Here is a 15,873-nt window from a genome sequence, read left to right on the forward strand (position 1 = left end):
CTAATTATTGATGAATTTGTTACAATTTTGTGAAATTGATGCCTAGAATCATGTTAGGATGAATTCTAGATATGAGAAACATGTTTAGTTGGAAAATATTGCACCAAATTCGCATGAAATTGGACGAATTTCAATGGCCAATTTTTCAACCAAAGTCATGATGTTCATGCATTTAATTTGCTAAAATCTGATGACGTTTTCACCGGAACTTTCATCAATATGAATCTGCATGCCACAGGCTTCAAAAGCCTTATGAAATCGTCGTCGTTGGATGGCCAGAAGACGACCAATTTTGCTGTCAAAAACCTAGGGTTCATGCTACAATCGTAGGTTGTAATTGGGTTGGGAAAACTTGATTGCCTGACCTGATTTATCAATGGGTTGGTCAATGGGTCAAACAGTTTAGTCAATTGGGTCGACCTAACCCAGGTCCTGATCTATGGGTAAACTGATCAACATTTGATAGTTTAATGGTCAAATAATTGACCAGTCAATGATCAATGTTTGACCGATGCGTGAGAATTGCCATTGATGCATAAAAGAGCGTGATGGCCTTGTTTCGACATGTGGTGGTGTGTGAGCTATGTTCCCGACACGTGACCTATGTTCTTCGGTGAGTGGCAGCATGTGAGCTAGTTTTTTGGTGAGTGGGAGCGTGTGCATGCTTCCATTTATGTCTAGTAGCTTGTATTGATTCAGATTCTATTATGTATGATCTATTTATGCATGAATTGAACACTTATAGGTGTTATTTTGATCATGATTTTGAATTATACATTACTAAACATGTGAACATATGTTGTTTATATTGTTATATATGTGTAATTTATTATTGTCTATTTGTTGGTTATATAGGGTGAACATATTGACTAAGGACAACTATTTGAACTATAAGATGAATTCGAAGCATAACTTCTTCACTCACATTTGGACCATGACTGGGAGAATATTAGAATTGAGAAATAAGGGTATATACCTAACTCATAATGAAAGGATATATTGACTATTGATGTCGTTGCTTGATCATTGGACCAATATAATCACCAATATTATCCAGGATGACAAGAAGGTATTAAACTTCTTGGATTGTTTGTATGAGTTACAAAAAGCAGAAGAGTGAAACATTGTTATGAATATAAGAAAATCAACAACTCTTTTTATTTTCCCAAATCAATGGAGTGCGAGGCATGTTGGCTATCGCAAACAACGCATAAACTTTATATGAATATAAGAAAATCAACAGCTCTTTGCACTCGTCGACTTATGGATGTGGATGTGAATGGTTGGTCAGGATATTTGGGTAATCAATAAAATGCTTCAATATAAACATTTCCGACATCAGGATTTGTATGCGAGAAACTACTTGTACCTCTACTATTGTAATTAACATGTGTCTTCTCCTCGAACTCTAATTTCTTGATGGGAATATCATACATAGCTTTCCCATCAAATTTACTCAAATTTGGAAATTTCTCTTCATTGCCACATACAAATTCTTCTACATTGTACAATACATCAACTTGAACATCATTTAAATATTTGAAGTATTTTTTAGAAATTCTTGTTTCAGATTGATCCTGATATGTTGAACTTCTCCTAAACCAATCTCATGATCTTATGGATAATTACTCAGCTCACCACCTTGTAAACCCTTATTTGCTTGTTGAACCTCATAACTATCATCATTAAGTATAGTTTTTACAAAAAATGGTACACATTCTTTAAAAAAGTTAGATAGATAATTAAGAACCTCAACATCTTCATCATTTGCAATTTCAACAGGGATATCATCGTTGAGATGTCTTGATCTCATGTTTATCTTAATATTGTTTACCTTTCGATCTATGTTACACTTTTCACTCACCATTTGAATTAATTTTTCAAATATTGTGTGCTCTGAAATTTTAATTAATTTTTTATTATCTCCAACATATTTTATTACATTATCACCTCTTTCTATCCATCTCCCTCGTATCTAATTGAAACATATTCATCATTTAGATCAATCCTAGAATGACCAATATCAATAACTAAATTTTTTTGAAAATAACATATGAAAGTGTACAAATAGAATCAACCTAAATAACATGATCAAAAATACTATTTAAATAAGTTCAAGTTTCATGATTTTATTTCTATTGCACGATTATATTTATTCCATAATTTGATACTATACATTGTAACTGTTAATGTACTCTGAATAATTTGATACTAATTTCATAAAATGTCACTTTACCCTTATATTATCAAATATCATTTTACCTTCAAATATTATCTGATATCTTTAACACCCTTCATGGTAAAATATCATTTCATCTCTTACTATTGTAATAATAAAATACGCCCTATATTTTTTTGTCATTTTAATTTTTAAACATAATTCTAAGTTATTATATAAGACACTACATATAATTATATTATCAATAAAAGTAATAACGATTGAAGTTATAGTATGTATAAATACCTTGATATTACAAATTTTTTTTCTCTTGCTCAAAATCATGATTATAAGCTTTTTTCTCTTTTAAAAAAATCTCTCAAATAATGAGTAAAATTATATATATTAAAGGGGAAAGAAAGAGTTATGATTGATATAGAATAAATGAATGATAATTTTGGTATTTTCGGGATATTTAGGACAATTTTGTTTAACTCTTTCAAAATTTGGATATTTTCGTTTAAACCATAAAATTATGAATAATTTTCTTATAACCCATAAAATATAAATAATTTAATTAATATCCCATATTTTCAATTGGTTTAGGAAAGAATGGAACATATAATTTAATTTCCCAATTTTTTCGCAGGTTTAAAAAGAAGTTTAAACACAATATTTCTCAAATTACAGCGTGTGCCTTTAACTGGGTAATGAAATCAACAACGGGTCGGGTTGAGGGGAATATTCTCGACCCGAAAACAAAGGCTTTACCTCTCCGTCTCTTAAAGTTTCAACTTCCATGCTCGATCGATTCCCCCTCACTCTCCACCATGGCCTTACTCGGCGACGACGGGCGGGGTTACGATTTGGCTCGCAAGTTGGAGTCATGCGGCGTGTGGCGCTCCTGGCTCGGCGACACTTATTATTCCTCATTTGTTCACTCCCTTTCTTCGCCGGCCACTTGGGAGTCCTTCATGCGAGCTGACCACACCAAATCTAAGTCTCAGATCCACCTTCAACTCCGCGCACGCGCTCTCTTGTTCGACAAAGCCGTCATATCTCTGTTTCTTCCTAATGATAATCCTTCTTCGGCTTCCATCTCCAAGCTCAATCCAAACTGTGAGTCCCTCTGTTTCTTTATTTATTTTGGTCGTCAATTTTTGTGACCAATTTTCTTGTGTTTAGATTTGCAATTGCACGGCGACGACTTGTATTTCACCTTGGAAAATAATTCGCAAGATGGGGTTCAAATGCGAGACAATGTTGGTTCCTCAAATACGGCGCCGTCCAAGGTTTGATAACCTAAGTATTTTCCTGAATTTTTTTATATAATAAATGTGTTCTCATTGAAACTATGCATATGGAACTGTTTTGTGTTGATTGGCTTTGCAGAGTCAGTTGAAGTCCTCATATAATGCTGGAACAAGATATGATGAATCCCAGTATGAAATGTTGCCCCAGAGAATTCGGAGTGACGAATTGCCAGAAACATGGTATGATCAGTTTATTGAGAAGTATAAACTCAGTAGACCATATAAGGTACTGCTGGGCCAACGAGAATTGGATAGGCGTACTGCCGAGGGCATGTCTGATTATCTTAGAGTTGTTGAAAAACATAAGAGAAGGCGAGTGCCATTTCTGGACAATCAGAGCACAGGCTCTGGAAATTCTGTCTCAGAGAGTTCATCCAGCATGCAATCAGATGCTGTTTCAGATTTCAATAATTTGGTTGATGGAGATGTTTTTTTACCTGAAACATTATTTTTAATGAATAGTGTGCCCCAGGTTGCAGTCCCGGCAATAAATAGAGAGAAGATTAACCTAAAAGTAGAATTGAATGGGATTCTTGATACCTTGCCTCAGGTTAATACCAGGAGTCCTGTTATGATTGAGAGGCTTGGTATACGCCCTGAGTATCTTGGCATGGAACAAGGAGGAAATTTTCATCGAGGAAAAAATGTTTCGGAAGGGATTAATAAATGTCTTTCTGATGAGCGAGCATCACAGGTATCTCAAAAGGTAATATCCCGCCTACTGCATGGGTGGGGATTTGACGGTGTTACAGAAGTCCCATTGGAAGTGTTTTCTCAATTGCTTGGACGTCAAATTCATAAACTAGGCCTCACTTTGAAACTTCTGTCTGATGGTTACAGACGGCATTGTTCTGCCATTGAACTAATTAGGATGTTTCTTGAAGTAGCTGGGTATGGGTAAGTTTGCAGCACTTTTAATATTAATTTGTGGTATTGGTTAAACTTTGTTGCTTTTTAGCCTTCCAGAGAAGTGTTATCCATATGTGTTTCTTCTGTTTAGTAAAAGAATATACTTGCATGTATCGCACATTAATATAGGCTACTGTCATTTGACTGTTATATGACTAAATATTTGGAAAATAATGAACAGTCTTCATTATGATCACTTTGATAGAAGATGACATAGTTTTCAACCAAAAAGATTTCTCTCAGTTTCGTGTGGGCTTGTTTTGCATCATTATTTTCTGCTGGGTTGGTTAAATATTGTGGTGCTTGTTCTGCTGTGTCCGTTATGTAACATATTTTTCTTTTACTTGCTAGTACTTTTGAGGTTTTTACGGAGCTTGTTAAAGAAGGTAGTAGGAATATAGCGCCACAAACTCAGCAACAAGTACATGCCATGCAGCCACAATCACAGGCACAACAACAGAGTCCCCTTAAACTGCCGCAGCAGGTATGTTCTTCTGCGTGGTTTCTTGCATGATTTGGGTTTAACTAAGGGATTATTTGGTAAGTGCAGAATCATGTCTAGCTGTTCTAATTTTAACCTAATTATCCTCCATTCAACTCCTGAGATATCAGAGTAACAATATCTGTTGCTTCACCTCCAGCAGTCCTAAGAGGTGAGGACATTGAGGGGTGTTTGGCACAATTCGTTGGATCAAGCTAAATTTTTTCGTTTTGAATTGGATTGGATTTAATTTATTATTGTCATGTGTTTGATACAACACCAGATTAAAATGTATAATTAATTATTTTAATAAAAAATTTAATAATTTAATTTTTTAAATATTCAAAAAAAATTTTAAAAATTAAATAAATAAAGATAAATATTTTGAAAATAAATAAAAGTTAGAACTGGCTGATGGGGTCACTGGTGGTGCATTCAGCAACACTTTTGGGTAAAGTTTTGAGCACTCTGCGCTACGGTGCTAATGTGGAATTCGCCGGAGGTAGGTGTTTTGCCGAAAACAATTCAGCCGACCTATGTAGGCTTTTTCCAGAAAAATGTAGTCTCTGGTGACTTCCCCTTTTGTACTTTCGGGCAGATTGCTTGGAAATTTACCTGATGGTGCCCAACTGCCCATAGTGATGCCAGACTTGCAGCTGGTGATCCTGTTGACCACTTCGAACTTCTTAAATATTATATTGATTATTAATTTAATAGATTTTTCTTTAAAAGAAATATGGAAGTAACCTTTGTAATAGCGCAGTCCCAAGTACAACAACAGGGATTGCAGGTATTTTTTATTTTCAAATTAAGGCGGCCTATACTGTAGTCGCATTGAACCAAAATTGAAGCCAAACATGAGTGAAAAAGAAAACAATGTCTTCCTTGCCATTAATACTGTCCAGTGCACCCAACCCTAACACACTTTGAAAGTTTACACATGCATGAAGCATTTTTTTCTTTTTCTGTTCTGAGCACAACTGATGTGACTGGATTTATGATTATTATCAGTGAGCTGTTTTTATTGACACTGAAACCGGCTCCTGATGTTTTTGATGCTCTCCAGTATGTTTATATTTCTTTCATTGACTGGTGAAATCTTTAGGTATTGTACCTGAGACTGTTGATGAATCATGATCTCCTGATGTTTGAGTTTAAGAGTGTATTTTGAGGAGAGTTAATACCTGTCTATATATAACTTACACCACAGATTATCAAGTACTAATGTTGAATTTTTGATATAGCATCGTTGGAAATTCCTCTTTTAAAATTTTATTTTGAAGCATCAGATCCCACGACAAATGAATCAGCAAATGCAGCAGATGGTTCAACCTCAAAATTTGGCTTTACAACAGCAGCTGCAGCAGCAACAATATGAGATGATGCGTAAACGCCAACAAACCAGTCCTCACCCTAGTATGGATATGGATAGGGATCGGGCCCCAGTACAAGCCAAGGTGGAGAACTCTTTGGAACTGCAAATGGATGCCAATGCCTTAACTGCAGTCAATCCCAGGCAATCTCAAATGCAGATCCGCCAACAACAACTCAATGCAATGTCAAATCTCCATTCAAAATCTAGCAATCAGTTGAGGCAGTTGGCATCTGTTCAAATTCCTCAAGTGCAGACTCCTCAAGTGCAGGCACCTCAAGTGCAGATGCATCAAATGCAGACACCTGTGCAGATGTCTCAAATCCAGACACCTCAGGTGCAAATGTCTCAAATGCAAGCACCTCAGGTGCAGACATCTCAAATGCAAACACCTACAATGCAGTCACAGTAAGAAATAAAAAGAAATACTGAATTTTACTTGCAATTTTGCTAAAAAATAGGAAGTTGAATAGAGCTGGTTAAAAGTGATAAGTTATTGGAGTTCTGAATCAAGTTGTCTGCATGCAGGAATATGGGCATTGTTAGGGCTCCTCCAGTGAAGGTTGAGGGATTCCAGGAATTGATGGGTGGAGATACTTCATCAAAGCATGATTCAGAGGAAAGTAAGCTGACTTCCCCTATAAGTAAATAAGTTTTGAGATATTTGCATGCATCAGCCCAGGCTAGTTTGGCCTCATGAAGTTTTATTGCAATTTTTTTTTTGCTTCTTTTGTAGTTTAATGGAAGAAAGATGTTGAATTTGTAGAATATATAATTTAAATATATACTTCGTGTATAGTTTGATGATGCTCCAAGAAGTCCTCTGGCAGACTCAGCTAGCAGACTCCAAGAGACCATTCCTTGCATTATACAATTGACAATATTAGGAAGCCTTGGTGCATCTTTTAGTGTAAGCTGTCTTGCATTTAGACTCTTTTTAAAGCCGAGTGTGTGGCATGGAGGGGCATTAATATTCTGTCTTATAATTGTTTCCTTTCTATGGGTCCAACTTTGCATGGCCATCCAATTTTACAGGAACTGTTAATGTAGGCCGGTACTATAAGGAAACACTTTGATGATTCATTTCCTTTTGCATTGTTTAGTACCCTCATGTTGTGCCAGAGTTGAACGGGAGGGGTTTGATATGCCTTTAGTAAATTAGAAGTTTGGTTCTTAATACAAGGAATTGGGGGCGGTTGCCCTAGTCACTTGATCTTGTTTCTGAGTTTGGTTTCAAAGTAGTCTAAACATCTTGATTTCACATTCCTGTTGTGTATCAGCTTGTTAGATGAACAAAACTTCTGTCCTAGCTTGGACTAGGATCTTCTGTTCTATAGCTTTATCCAGACATAACAGATGCTGATTTCCTGATATCCAGAACTGTGATTTTTAAGGTAGGATTACATGAGTTCGCCCGGTGTGTCGCTGTAAAGGATCTTTAGGTTTCCTTTTCCATCTTGGGCAACATTCATCTCCTCCCAGAAGTGTGTCCAGCTTTATCCCCTTTTTAAAGTTTAGTTCAGTTACATTGCCTGTTGAAGACCTGCCAGGAAATGCTGAAGCCACCGCCATATTCCATGAATAAGTCTCCTACCTGGGGGGCTGATAGGAACAAAATTGAGCTGCAAGGTAAAAATGTTACAGCATTAGTTTACTCAGACTATAAATAATTGATAGTTGGGCCAGATATTGTTTTCAAGTTTTAAACTTTTAGGCCTTACGCAGGTCCGCAATTGCTAGGAACTAACCCGAGTAAAGATTTGAAGATATCAAACTCCATATACTAAGTTCAAATGAGACATGATCCATTTTGGAGAAAAATAATGGATTATATATAAAGATAATTATTTTTAAGAGATATTAATTAACAATCAAACCATGTGCTCAAACAATAACATGTCACTATATGGTTGAATGTTATTTTATCTTTAATTTAAAACTGTTTAATTACATTGTGGCATATTATTGTTTTTGTATACAACACTTCTCAATTCATTCATAACAACACCCTTAATGAATGAATTGAAATTTTCCTCCTTTTGAAAAAACAATTTCAACCTCTCTTAACTGGATTCTGACAAAAGTCTAACTATTCTTGGTAAATCAATTGTGTATAACAAAGTTTTCGTAGCTGTTCTTCTTTGACCAACTATTTTTGTTGCCTATCTTCTCCAATTTATGCTCATGTATTTGCAGAATGGGAAAGATGATTGTCAATGTTTTTATGTTACATTATACAGATATTTTCATAAAAACAAGATCGAATGCAATTTTATAAGTTTGATTGTGTAAGATGCAAATACATGAGATTGATTTAATTTATACCCAAATTGGGGAAAATGCCCAATGTTGTTGAGACTGAAGAGAATTTAAGTGTTTGTGGTTGTGTAGAATGCAAATACATGAGTTTGACTTAATTTTTTTTTTTTGTTTATGTGACTTGTGAACAATACGCAAAACTTTCGATTTGTGTTTGTTCCCTCTAGTTTGCGTAAAATATTACGCGAGCTGAGGAAAAAGTATAATGTGGTTGGGATTGTAGAGATCAGACATGAACTGAAAAAATTGTATAATGTTGTTGGGACTGAAGAGAAAAGAAGTTTTTTTTGTCTCTGTAGGATGCAAATATATGAGATTGACCTAATATTTTAAGCGAACCAGGGTAAAGGCATAATAGTGTTTGGACTGAAGAAAATGTAAGTGTTTTTGGTTGTATGGATTGCAAATACTCAAGTTTGACTAATTTTCTAACTAACTGCAAGTTCTCTCTTTTTATTTTTGCAAACCTCACATATTACTCATTTTTTACTACTGTCAACCCTGCGATTAACATATTTTCTCGACTAGGTTTTCTAGCTGACATTGTTGTTTACGTGAATTCAAGTCTAGAATTGAGATATAGTGCCAATAGCGTAATTTTTCACATTAACTCATTTAGACTTATACAAGGTGATAAAGAGCGAAATATTCCAACTTATGGATTTACTTGCCTATATTTAACAAGGTCAAAAAACTCATTTAGACTTGTTCCCTCCTTAATTGCAGATAGAGGTTGTCATCTCTGTTTCAAACGAAACCAAAACGTCTCCGTCTTAGATAAAGATAAAAAGGTCTTCGTATGAGACTGAGATGATAGACTTTTTTCTTTGTCTAAGACAGAGATGATACTCTTTTTTTGTTTGAGATGAAGATGTTCTGTTTTCTTCTAGATTAATTTCCCAAGTAATAGAGCATATCTAATATGTTGACGATTTTAATGGTTTCTATCAGCTGGCATATCATATAATATTCTCTTTTAAATACAAGAACAGAAGCTGGTGGAGTAACCTGTATTCCACTTCAGAGTTGGGGCTTTAATGTGGGTATGACAGTGAAAACATCACTCATCTCATACTTAAAAATCAGACCTCAACATGCCTGCCTACTACTGTTGCTATCAAGTAATATACCACCAACAATAAAATAAAGTTTACAAAACACCAAATTATATCATTCATCACAAATCATTCCGATAATCCTCTATGCACATCATCACATTTTCCCACCAAGGTTTAGACTTTAAAACACTTTTCCACCTCTAATTGACATAAACAACAATTTCTTACTCAAAATCCAGCATAAATACACTTTCCGAAACAATAGTATTAAAGAATGAAATTATCATTTTATCCCTACTGTTTCACATTTTATCCCTATTGTTCATTTTTTAAAATTATTATATAAATCTAAATTAACAAAAATTAAAAATAACCTTTTAAATATACAAATTACTAAGAAGTTTGTTATTATTATTATTTTTTTAACCCTTATCCCTTCTTTCTCTCTTCTTATAGAGAAGAATATTCTTGTTGTATAATCGTATATCAGGGGTAAACATAATTTTTTAAAATATTGGTGGTCTTCATGAGATTTTTAAGGGTTATTGGAAAATTAAAAAAATTGGGGGTTTTTTGAAAATTTTTAAAATATTACTTTGTCCCCATTAGTTTAAAAAATAACAATTAAACCTCGAAAAATTTGAATAAAATGCTATAGAGTTTTTTACATGTTAAATTATCATATTTAAAATATTTAAGTCTGAAAGAAAATTATTATTATTTATTTATTAATAGATAATAAAATTATTATTTTACCCTTACGTATTAGTTTTTAAAACAAGGTTTGAGTTGAATGTGAAAAAGTGTTACATACGCGAACTAGTGTGAAAAAGTGTTTTTTTGCCAAACCTTGAGTGGGGAAGTTATTCACACTTTAATCTACTTCTAAGTGGACCTCCAATCTAAAAATGCCCTGGAAAAGAAAGTTGCACATTTGACACTGCTACCTTATACCTAAAAATGGCTATTTTTGCTTCCAGCGCTGTTGAATATTTACTTAATTGGTTTCTGTTATATATATAGTGGTGCCTTTCCACCATGTAAAATCAATAAATGTTGGGGTGGCTAGTTGTGGAAAAATAGCTTGGATAGATGATAGTTGTGGAAAAACTAGCTCGATAAACTGAATGCAGATAGGACGCTGTGGACTTTGGAGGCAGCATTTATTGCCTTAGAGGAAAATTTTTCTATATAAAGAGCTTTCCTCCCTTCATTGTAATGGGGACACAAATACCGTCAGAAAAAAATTCATCTTTCTTTCATTTTTTTTTTTTTTCATTTCTTCTTTTATTTCATTTTTCTAGTTATTAAAATTTATAGCACGTTATTAAGAGGATCAACTTAGATACATTTTAATCTTAGTTATCCTTCAATTATGTTATTGTTTTATTTATATATTATAAATACGAATACCCCAATTTTGATATTGTCTTAATTATAAAATATAAACTATTGATAATCTATTTAGTTTTTCATTTATAATTATATTATATTTACAATCCGAAGTTTGTAAAATCATGAATCTAAATCTAAACTTCTGAATATCATTTATAATCCAAAGTTTATAAAATCGTGAATTTAGACCTGAAGTTATTAATATCATTTGCAACTCAAAGTTTACAAAAACATGAATCCAGATCAGAAGTCTTGAATATTATTTGAATATTTATTTTTATTATAATAATTATATCCGATTTGTAACCTAAAATTTGTAAAATCGTGAGAATATATATGTAGGCCCGAAGTCCCAAGTTTTATCAAATTATTTTTTTATATTAACTATATCACATTTCTAACCTAAAGTTTGTAGAAATTGTGAAAAATATAGACTTGAAGTTCAAAATATAATCAGAATACATATTATAATATTCTGAATACTAATTACAAAACTAAAAGTTTTGTAAATATAAAATAATATATGAACCTGAAGTTTCGAAGAATTAATCTCAATATTTCCCTACAAAACCAACTGTTTTGTAAATATGAGATAATATTTGAACTTGAAATTTCAAATATTAATCTTAATATATTTTTTACAAAACCAAAAGTTTTGTGAATATGAATAATATTCGAACCTTAAGTTTCTAAAATTAGATAAATAATATTAAATGAACTTTTTACATGATTTTCCACTTAGAATTTATGAGTCTTGAGAAAGTGATTAAGTAAAATATCCTAGAAGGATAAATCCAAGACCACTATTTTATCGGCATCACATCCCCAAAGCATTGCAAGCCGAATATGTGGATATAATGATAAATCTACTAGATTCGTGAAGAAATTTAAAAGATAAATTTGAATATCAGATTCAATAATACTTCCAATGACTCTGTAATTTAATACAACTTTGTATTGTTCATAATTTTTTCTTGATTGAGATAAGGTGGAACAAAAAATATTCTCTACCTTTTATTTTTTTTATAATATGCTCCTATAGTAGTAATATAAAAAAAATCTGAATTAATATTTTCTCATTAATAAAAAACCATTAAACTTGTCCCACAAGTATTGCGTCATTCCCTAAAGTGAACCCAACTATCAAAACTAGTTATCATGAGTGTGAGTAAGATCATAGATGAAATAATTTTTAATCCAAAGATGATTATAATAGAAAGTCTCAATCGACCACTAGAAATGAACTAAGACTGAAACAAAATAAAAAATAATAGAAAGTAAACCACAAAATAATAGACGTGGTCATAAATGTCATTGGTTATATACTTATAGTACATATAAACATTGGGTGGATCTATATTAAGCATCCATAAAAATAAAATTTTGATGATTTAAATCTTATCGATCTAATGAATTTTGATGTTTCAAAATTTTTTTCAAGAATAAAAATATGCACACTTGAATAGTGACATGAATGCCCAAAATTTTTATAATTAAAATCTATTATATATAATTATTTTGAAGTTATGAATATTATTTTGTGTTTTATTATCATGTTCTCCCTCTTTTCAATGTTTTGTGTACGTGATGATTAACGTAATTTTTAAATAAAAGGATATAAACTTCAAAATTGAAGTGTTAACTTCAAAAATTGGTAATGGAGATGTGTTTGATGGATAATGCAACAACACATAATTTTCAAGGAAAATAATTTTTTTTTAACTTTAACACTAATTGAAACTAAAGTAAACACTATATCAAGCTCCGAAAGGGTCATAATTTTATGGAAAAATAAGACCAAATTAAACATCAATGATACATTATATTCAAGTAGATAAAAAAAAAAATCTATTTAATTTTAAAGATATAAAACACAATAGGTTTCACATTGAACCCATGATTGAAAATTGTGTAAAATTTATTCGTATAATTGGTAATACCTCTAGAAGAAGGCTTACACTAGAAAAATTATCCGCTTTATCATCTAGATTATTTTATACAATTATAAAGATAAATGAAACATACATAGTATCGAACTAGAAATTTTCTGATTCAAAAGTCTTTATATTTTGATATGAGCATCTAGGTTATCTAGGATCTACAATGATACGTACAATTGTTGAAAATTCACATGGATATGCTCTAAAGAATTACAAGATTTTATTGTCCAATGAAAAATTCTACACCGCCAGTTTTCAAAGCAAATTAATAATATAATCATCTCCTTCTAAAATTAAAGAATCAAAAGTCTTTATGAAGTTAGACATGAACTTACTTGGTATGCACTTACCATGTCTCATCTAGATTCTTGCACGCCTGAAAGTGAAACTAAAGTGTAAATGATAGTGCATTTATAAATTATTGCGAATCAAATGTCTGATGCATTTGTAGATACGACAAAAATGACAAGATTACATGTACTAACTGCCAATACACCAACATAAATTAATGTGACTATTGAATAGTCTATTCAAGCTGCGACTGATCAATTTGAGCACGTTAGAAGCACGGTAAACCTATTGGATCAAAGGATATTGTCCCTAGAAAAAAAACATAAATAATCAAACAGATATCAATCATGAGGATTTTAAAATGAATAAAAAATTCACTCTCAAATATTCCTCTAGAAGAGGTTATAGTTGGTAATGAAAAATCCCTAAAAAGACTCAAACCCTTGAAGTGACACAAACCTTTGAAGTGGTACAAAATCTTGAAAAACGAAAAAATGAGAATACTAAATCATCTTTAAATTATGTTTATACACAAGAGATGTAGAATCATGAAATAGTTAACATTGATGATATATTTTCATTTGCAGTAGCTACTGAAATTATGAATGATAATGATTTTGAATCATGTATTATGGTCAAACATAAACAAATACATAATTGACCCAAATGGAAAGAAACAATTCGAACAAAATTAGCTTTTCTAGCAAAATGTCAAGTGTTTGGGCTTGCAAAATGAATATTTGTGAGAAAAAAATAATAAAAATGAGATTGCTAGATATAAAGTCAGACTTGTAGCCCAATACTTTTTCTAAAGGCCAGGTATAGACTTTGATAAAACATATGCACCTATGATAGATATAATCACATTCAGATATGTAATCAATTTAACAGTCTTTGAAGAACTAGATATGCATCAAATGGACGTAATTATTATTTATTTGTATGAAAACTTGAATATTGAAATTTATATGAAACTCCTTGAAGGATTTAAATTGCTTTACGCAAAAAGAGTCAATTCAAGAGACATGTACTCAATTAAATTATAAAGATTATTGTACAAATTAAAACAATCCAGACGAATGTGGTACAATCGCTTCAGTAAATATTTAAAAGAAGAAGGTTATGTGAATGACCCTTTATGCCTATGTGTCTTTATAAAAAAGTCAAAATCGAGATTTACCATTATGACAATTTATGTTTATGACATGAATTAAATTGGGATTCCTAAAGAGCTTTAAAAAACTGCTGAATATCTGAAAAAAGAGTTTGAGCTGAAGGATTTAAAAAAACAAAATATTGTATTAGCTTGTAGATCGAACACAATTCAAATATAATACTTATCTATCAATTAGTGTATATTAAAAAATTATTAAAATGCTTTAATGTGGATAAAACTTATCCTTTAAGCACCCTAATGGTTGTTCAGTCTCTCAATTCAAAAAAGGACCTATTTCATCCTAAAAAAGAAGATAAAAAGATACTCGGTTTTGAAGTACCGTATCTTAATGACATTGAAACCCTATTATATTTAGCCTAATGTACTAGATTGAATATATCCTTCATAGTTAATTTATTGGTCTGATTTAGCTCTGCACTAGCCCGTTGCCACTGAAATGGAATCAAATATATACTTCGTTACTTATGTAGGATTAGAGATTTGAGATTATTCTATTATGTCAAATCCTCTAAAGATCTTAGTTTAGTTGGATATGCAGTTGTTGGTTATCTTTCTGACTCTCATAAGACCCACTTGCAAATGAGATATGTTTTTACTTATAATGACACAATGATATCTTGGTGTTCCATTAAACAAACTTTGGTTGTAACGTCTTCAAATTATTCAGAGATGTTAGCTTTCCATGAAGTTAGTCGAGGATACATATGGTTACGGTTTGTTATCCATCATATTATGAATATATGCAGTATTCCTTTTACAACAAACACTATTTTCATGTTATATGAAGACAATGTAACATGTATGACCCAAATTAGAGGGGCATACATTAAAGGAGACAAAACCAAACATATCTCACCAAAGCTCTTTTTACATTTATGATCTCCAATAGAATATAAAGATTTATATCAAACAAATACGATCTAATGAAAATCTTATAGATTTGTTCATCAAGACATTACCGACATTAACATTTAAAAAGTTAGTGTATAACATTGATATGTCGTGATTTAATAGACACACACACACACACACACACACACACATATATATATATATCATCACGTAATTGGTTATTATTTTCTCTTTAATTCAAAATCACCCAATAACATAATGACACACCTCAAATATATATTTATTTGTGTACTCAAAATGGATACGTATAGTTTTATTGTTCTTTCAACCTACAACATCACTCTCACTCCATGATTTAATCATCAACCTATCCCCAAATAATTGTTTCATATATTGGTTACTAGAAACATAAAGTGCACTTAACAAGCGTGTAAAGCGGTGTCATAAAAAACTTTAAGAAAAGGTAGCAATTATTTGCATTGCAAGACACTTCCCTTCTTTTCTAACTATTGAGTCTTCTTTCCAAATATTTACTGCCCACATCATTTGAGCTGGCTTGTCAACAATGATACTGTAAATTTTATCAATCCACCAATCATGCAAGCATC

General features: G+C 32.0%; 1 protein-coding gene across 11 annotated transcripts; it reads left to right on the forward strand.

Moving 5' to 3' along the window:
* Window positions 1–2,881: 2,881 nt before the first annotated feature.
* LOC123226130 lies at window positions 2,882–8,596 on the forward strand. Of its 11 annotated transcripts, none has more exons than XM_044650664.1 (8): window positions 2,882–3,277; window positions 3,344–3,450; window positions 3,551–4,368; window positions 4,732–4,864; window positions 6,145–6,570; window positions 6,601–6,641; window positions 6,762–6,856; window positions 7,632–8,596. In XM_044650664.1, the coding sequence occupies exons 1-8, from the start codon at window positions 2,989–2,991 to the stop codon at window positions 7,673–7,675; spliced, it is 1,953 nt and encodes a 650-aa protein (XP_044506599.1). In that variant the 5' UTR covers window positions 2,882–2,988; the 3' UTR covers window positions 7,676–8,596. The 11 variants fall into 11 exon arrangements, 10 of the variants coding, with proteins under 10 accessions (XP_044506599.1, XP_044506553.1, XP_044506574.1 ...); XR_006504293.1 differs by having other exon boundaries at window positions 2,885–3,277; window positions 6,145–6,641; window positions 7,632–7,862; window positions 7,959–8,596; XM_044650618.1 differs by having other exon boundaries at window positions 2,885–3,277; window positions 6,145–6,641.
* The last annotated feature ends 7,277 nt before the right edge of the window (window positions 8,597–15,873 follow it).

The sequence above is a fragment of the Mangifera indica genome, chromosome 1 (assembly GCF_011075055.1).
Source record: "Mangifera indica cultivar Alphonso chromosome 1, CATAS_Mindica_2.1, whole genome shotgun sequence".
Taxonomy (NCBI): Eukaryota; Viridiplantae; Streptophyta; class Magnoliopsida; order Sapindales; family Anacardiaceae; genus Mangifera; species Mangifera indica.